The 6,437-nt window shown below is 47.3% G+C and overlaps 1 protein-coding gene across 1 annotated transcript; it reads left to right on the forward strand.

Moving 5' to 3' along the window:
* Window positions 1-2,823: 2,823 nt before the first annotated feature.
* On the forward strand, window positions 2,824-4,467 carry LOC129602509 (repetitive organellar protein-like; the record flags this gene model as incomplete). The annotated part of the gene is made up of 3 exons (XM_055501539.1): window positions 2,824-2,898; window positions 2,946-3,836; window positions 3,960-4,467. Coding segments are annotated over exons 1-3 (1,474 nt in total), but the record flags the coding sequence as incomplete, so codon positions are not given.
* Window positions 4,468-6,437: the final 1,970 nt, after the last annotated feature.

Consider the following 6,437-nt stretch of genomic DNA (forward strand, 5'->3'; position numbering starts at 1 on the left):
ATCCTTTGCCTGAGACAGGCCGAGTATTAGCTCATTAAGAGTATTAGGCCGAGTATTAGACTCATGTCAGTTTTGACTGATTGACCAGACAAGCGTTCACTGTCTTTAAAAAATGAAACAAACGTGCTACAAAACTCGCCACTACTGAGGACACACTAAGTATACGTGATAGACCAAAAAACCAGCGAGAATAAATGATAACCAATCACGTGTTGTGCAGCACACCCAGCCACCAAGGGTTGGCGGTCCAAGTATTGCGTAGTAAACAGCTCGTCTTTATAGACGCGTATGCTGACTTCCAGCTCTCGTTCCTCGTGTACTATGGAACGAAACAATTTGACGAATATAGCAAAAGATGCAGAAAAAATCTAAAAATATTTTGATACCCAACAAGTTGCAGTTTATAGCGATTAAGACAATAGATAGCCTTTTTGAGTTTCTCGTAGACATAGCATAGGATTCTGTGTGGGGAATGGATTCTATGCTAAGTCTACGAGAAAATAAAAATAGCTGTAATCTTTTTGAATCTGTCTAATACTCGGCCTAATACTCTTAATGAGCTAATACTCGGCCTGTCTCAGGCAAAGGATACTGTCAATATTGACAAACTGACACGGTACCGGTAAACTAAAGCGATACGGTGCACAACTTGCTACGAAAGTCGCCACTGAGTCTAAGTGAAACAATCTTGCTACAATACTCGCCAAGCCTCTGTGTCCTCGTACGGAATAACTGCATCTGCCATGTGAGCGGGGGTTCACTAGCGTTCACGCTCGTGACGCTACTCGCCACTGGATTACGTGTCTGTGTTGTGTCTCGCCTCTGATTGGCTTATGTTTTGTTAGTGGGCGCGGCATAGCACGTGCTGCACAGTGTTACAGTGTGGAATGGGCTCCCGTTTACGATCGAGCTGCGCCGATCAGTATTGATTTTCTGTTCTCCGGACTTTTCGATATTAAAAAGTCAGCGATTTACGGTGCGACGTTTGTGTTTCCGCATAGTTCGCGATCCAGGTCGTATCGCTCACTTCCACGGGATAGATTCCGTTTCAGTCTCCGTCTCTGGATCCATTCTGGATCTAGCTTTAGATGGTAGCAGAGCCGACAGCGGTTCTCTGATTTGAATTTGTGTCAGGCAAAGTTGGCCTGTTATTTGATGTGCAACCCGACCAGTAAGGCACAGGTCCATCCAACAGCAAAGCGCACACCACAAGCGGTGAACTGCCTCATCTGATGTGGATTTCCAGCCTTGGCTTCGGTGCAGCGTCTTCAGCGAAGACCTGTGCTGTTCCACTGCTGTGAAAGAGTTCAAGAGTTCAGTCGGCGGTGTTCCTCGGTGCGGAGTCTTCAGCGAAGACCTGCACTGGTGTCACCGTTACTCGGCAAGGATTCAGCGAATCCTAAGCCGTGGGCCACAAGCGGCGAAGCGCCAAAAGGGGCGCACGGATTTTGCCAGATCAGACTCCTCCAAACTGGAGTAGAGCACCACTATTGTTGCTACGGCACAGCCGGCACAGTAGCATACTGATAGCGCGAGGCACGCTACGGAACAGCGGCGACGCGGGAACGGATTGTGGAAGAAGAATCTGGATCATTCGGATCATTTTCCCCGTGGAACGTGGAACGGACGGACGGTTAACAGGTAGAAAACCGTTATAAAATTACGGGATTGGTTAAACGGTAAAATTGGCAATTTTCATTGGTCCGTACTGAGCTGAGCGTAGATGTAGGCGGAGTTTTGCACACGGTGCGCAAGTCTGGCCGTTGACCGTGACGTCAGGCAGATATAAATTTTAAACGGATTAACGTGATTAGTCAGTTGTCTGAGCTGTGATTGGTCGAAATTTGAACTGAATAATTTGAACTAGCGGACCAATAGGAACGAGGTAAACAACGTAAATGGGTATTTTCCGCTGAACTCTAGCTGTAATGGGAAATTTGATTTGAGATAAGATAATTGAGACGAAAAGTGACCTTTTGAGTTGAGACAAAGGAAAAGTGACCTTTGATCGAATTGAGCTTAAAAGTGACCTTTAACTTGAATTGAGCGGGAAAGTGACCTTTTAACAGAAATTGAGTTGGAAAGTGACCTTTTGAGTTGAACTGAGTAGGGAAGTGACCTTTGAGCTCAGAAAGTGACCTTGACGTTCGGAAGTAACCTTTATAAAAAAGTTACAAGTGACCTATTTGACCTGAAAAGTGACCTTTAAGACCTGAGAGAGACTAATGGTGACCTTTAACGAAGTGAATCCAAGTTTCTGAATAGTACAGTGATATCAACAGCTGTAGAATAACCTTTCTGGATGTGTTCTAAATCGTAAAACTGGTTTCGAAGTTTTGGTCCAAAAGTGACCTTTTGGGCAAACCTCTCGAAGTTTTTATCGGAAAAGTGACCTTTAAACGGGACTTAGTCGAATTTTTTTCAACCAAAAAGTGACCTTTACAAAGGACTTAGAAAAATCTCGCAAAGAAAAAAGTGACCTTTAAGGCAATTGAACGAATCATACAATAACGCGTGTGTGAGAACAATTGGCAGGAGCGTCCAAGTTATCCGATCAACATGGACAAAGATAAAGAAGAACCGACATCCAACAGCAGTCAGGGAAGCAAAAGCTCCCGCAGCTCACAGCAAAGCGCACCGAACCCGTACAAAAAGGACTTGCACACATACTCACGTCCAGTTGGACATGAGCGGAACACTCGAGCGCCCAAGGCATTCGAGAAGAAGGATTCACGAGGCTCTGATAGCACTTATTAGAAGGCGCTCGAGGCGGTCGCCAATCAGGAAAGCTCCAGTGACGACCAGAAGCACACTCCCGCATCCATGGCGGGAAGTGAACCGATGAACCAGAGAAAGGTCACGGGGGAGGAAAAGCCCACAGAAAGAGGAGCGGAACCGGTTGGAGCATCACAGTTGGATCTACCACCAGCGGAACGATTGAACAGGATAAAAATGTGAACCTGGCTCAGTTGGCAGCTAACAAGACAAAGGTCACCGAAGAGGAACTTGCTGAATTGGGATTGGATGACCTTTCATTGAATGACAAGACTGTGGACGATGACCTTTGGGCTACTCCAATGGTGTCAGATGAATCAAATGAATCATACTTCACGGACGATGAAACGACCATGTCATTCCAATCCGCAATGAGACAAGCTGACCGTGCTGAAGGGATGACACCTTTCAAAGAGATACCAGAGTACCTTATCGAACGGACGCAAACTGGAAAGGTCATTAACGTACGACCTCCGTCACCTAACAGTCCCACGTCAACTCTGAAGAGACGCGTGAAGGAGTTGGAAGAAGAGCTCGAAGCCAAGGAAGGCCAGGAGATGAAGAAGAAACAGGAATATCAAAACCGGATAGGATCTCTGGACGCTCGCATTTACGAATTGGAGCAACAACAGGCTGACTTGGAAAGTGCAGCGGACGGATGGAAGATTAAATACGAACGTCAAAAGGAACTGGCCGAAGAGTATTTGAAAATGGTAGATGACAGAGAAATGGAAGGTCATCTTGCAGTCAGTGACCTTAATGAAAGTATGTCAGAGGAATCAGCAGAAAGGTCACGGCACTTAGCCGAATTGAAGGACGAGTGTGACCAGTTGCGTCAAAAGGTCACTGAAGCTGAAACTAAACGGGACGAGTACGCGACCAAATTCGCAGAGGTCACACAACGGTTGACAACATTGGCAACGGATACGTTCAAAATAAGTAATGCCCTGAAGCTACGGGAGAAGGCTGTCAGTACTCTGCAACTCGAATCGAAAGGTCATCAGGAACGGGCGGACGAAGCTGAGAAGTTGCGCAATGATGCGATCAAGGCGATGCGAGAGGCAAGAGACATTACAGCTACTGAAGGAGAACGCCTGAAAGAAAAAATCAAAAAGGTCAACCAGGAGAACGAAAAGGTCACGGAAGACATTGAAAAGGTCACTAAGGAAGGACTCAAATGGCAGAAGGAAGCACGGCGACTGGACACAATGGTCACAACATTGGAGCTGAAGGACAAAGAATGGCAACAACAGGTAGCTCAAAAGAACCAAGAAGTCACAAAGCTGAATACTGAACTGCTCGAGATGACAACTACAGCACTGGCAAAAGACGATGAGTTGATTGCAACCAAGAATCAGCTGAAAGCAGCAGCTGAGGAATACATGACATTGGAAAGAGATGTGACCCAGTTGGCGGAACACATCAGGAAAGTGGAAAATGATACTGAAAAGGTCATTCAAGACAGAACGCTTCAACTGCATCAGCAGATGTCGAAGGTCAACCAAGAGAACCAGAACCTGAAGAATGAGAAAAAACAATCCGATTTAAGGATTAAGCGCCTCGAAGATGAGAATAAAGCTCTTCAAATGTCCAACAAACATAAAGATGAACAACTCTTACAACACGGAGTCAGAACAGCAACGGTGGAATCGCCCCCGCCTAGTTACAGCAAGACGCATGAAACGGGCACGGGTAAAAGCTTCCACTTTGACATGCCGCTACGAACTGGTACTGGCAAAGGAAGCGTCAAAAATGAAAGGGACGGTGAAAAGGCTAAAGACGACAACGAACCACCATCAGGAGGTTATCCACATACGAGTCGAGGTGACCCTTCACAATTTCCTCCGCACATCGAAACAAATGTGTTCATCGATGAAGGACGACGGGACAGACCCCCCAGCCGGCAGGAACGTCCAAGGAAATCCCGTTATGGAAAGGCGAAACGAAATCAAAGTGATGATGGAAGTAGCGAAGAAGACGATGACCAGAGAGCAGAAAATACAGCGGTGCAATTGACAAAAGCACTCAACTCGATGGCCAGGAAAACACCACTCATGACCTTTGACGGCAGTCGTGACACAGTGAGTGGGTGGACACGATTGGTGAAAGAAACCCAAAGGACTTAAAAGCTGACGGACGACCAAATCATGATTGAGATAGCCAGTGCGGTGAAAGGTCCTGCCAAAACTTGGTTCGAAGGAGAAAAGGACATCGCAGCAGAAGACGGAATCGAATACTCAATAACCGAATGGATGGACAAATTTAAAGATGAATACGGTGACCGAGATGAAGAAGTCTTAGGCTTACGTGAGGCCTACGGAAGGAAATTTGAACTCGGAAAAGAATCGCTTGACCAATACTATCAAGCGATGATGCGGTTTAAGGCAAAGAGAATCATTACTGAGAAACAGGCCGTGGGCTTCTTAATCGAAGGATGTAGAGTCGACAATGAGCTCTACAAAGCCCTGCGTATACAAAAGTGCAAGACGCCAACGGACGTGAAGGATTTCTTTCGACATTGGGCCACCGGCGAAGAGAAATATAAGGCGCCTAAAGGTCAACGTAACCAGGAATACGTGACCATCCGCCAAGGCCAAGTCGAAAATGTGCCGAAACAGAGAATGGCAGCTGCACCAGTTCAGCAACCGGTTGAATACCGAGTGGAGACTCCGGTTAGAGAGGTCACGGAAAAAGTGACCTTTATCGACAGTCAGACGGGGCAACCGGTAACGTACGCAATGGTAGCGGCGATACAAGCGGCAGCTCAAGTGAGACCGGTACCTCAGAATGTGGCTCCACCAGCTCCACAGAACGTGGCCCCAATGAACGTTGGAATACCACAACAAGGAGCGGGGAACGGAAATTTTGGTGGAAATGGATACGGATATGAAAATGCAAACTGGAACGGAGGACAAGGAAATTTCCAGAATCAAGGTCAAGGTCAAGGCAACTTTCAGCCAAACAGAGGAAACCAGAACAATAACCAGCAAAATCAAGGGTCACGAACCGAATTCAAGTTCCAGATGATTGATGGATGGGTGGCGAACAACGTTCAGATGTGCCAGTACTGTATGTATGGCAATCATCAGACACAGGGGTGCAAATTCGCCAATACACCACCAGAACAGAACCCGAACCTGTTTGCCTTTAACGAGTGGCAACGATTGCGCGGGCTTGGTGGTTGGCGCCTAGCAGTGAATAATGGATATGACCTCATTACCCAGTGGTACTAGCATAAAGCAAACTTCCAAAACCAACAAGGGAACGGAAACGGCAACAATGGAAATGGAAATGGCGGTGGCCAGAACGGTGGCTACGGCCGTGGTGGCTTCGGCCGCGGCGGCTTCAGAGGAAGAAACAGAGGCTTTGGCCGCGGGAATTTCAGAGGAGGCCAGAACAATGGAGGCGGCCAAGGAAACTACCGACAGGGTGGCGGCCAGTACAACAACGGCAATGGACAGAATCCTAACCCGGCAAACGATATCGGACAACAACAAGGAAATGTGCAGGGAAATGTGCAGGGCGCGCAACAAGGCGGGGCGCCGGTTCAGTAGGCAAGATCAGTAGGCACCGGTGAGCCTACTGATCGACCCGACCCTAAACCACCGGATAAAAGGGAACGGAAAGGTCACTGCAGAATGGTACTGCAGTGAATGTGACCA

Source organism: Paramacrobiotus metropolitanus, unplaced genomic scaffold (genome assembly GCF_019649055.1).
Source record: "Paramacrobiotus metropolitanus isolate TYO unplaced genomic scaffold, Prichtersi_v1.0 Parri_scaffold0000525, whole genome shotgun sequence".
Classification (NCBI taxonomy): Eukaryota; Metazoa; Tardigrada; class Eutardigrada; order Parachela; family Macrobiotidae; genus Paramacrobiotus; species Paramacrobiotus metropolitanus.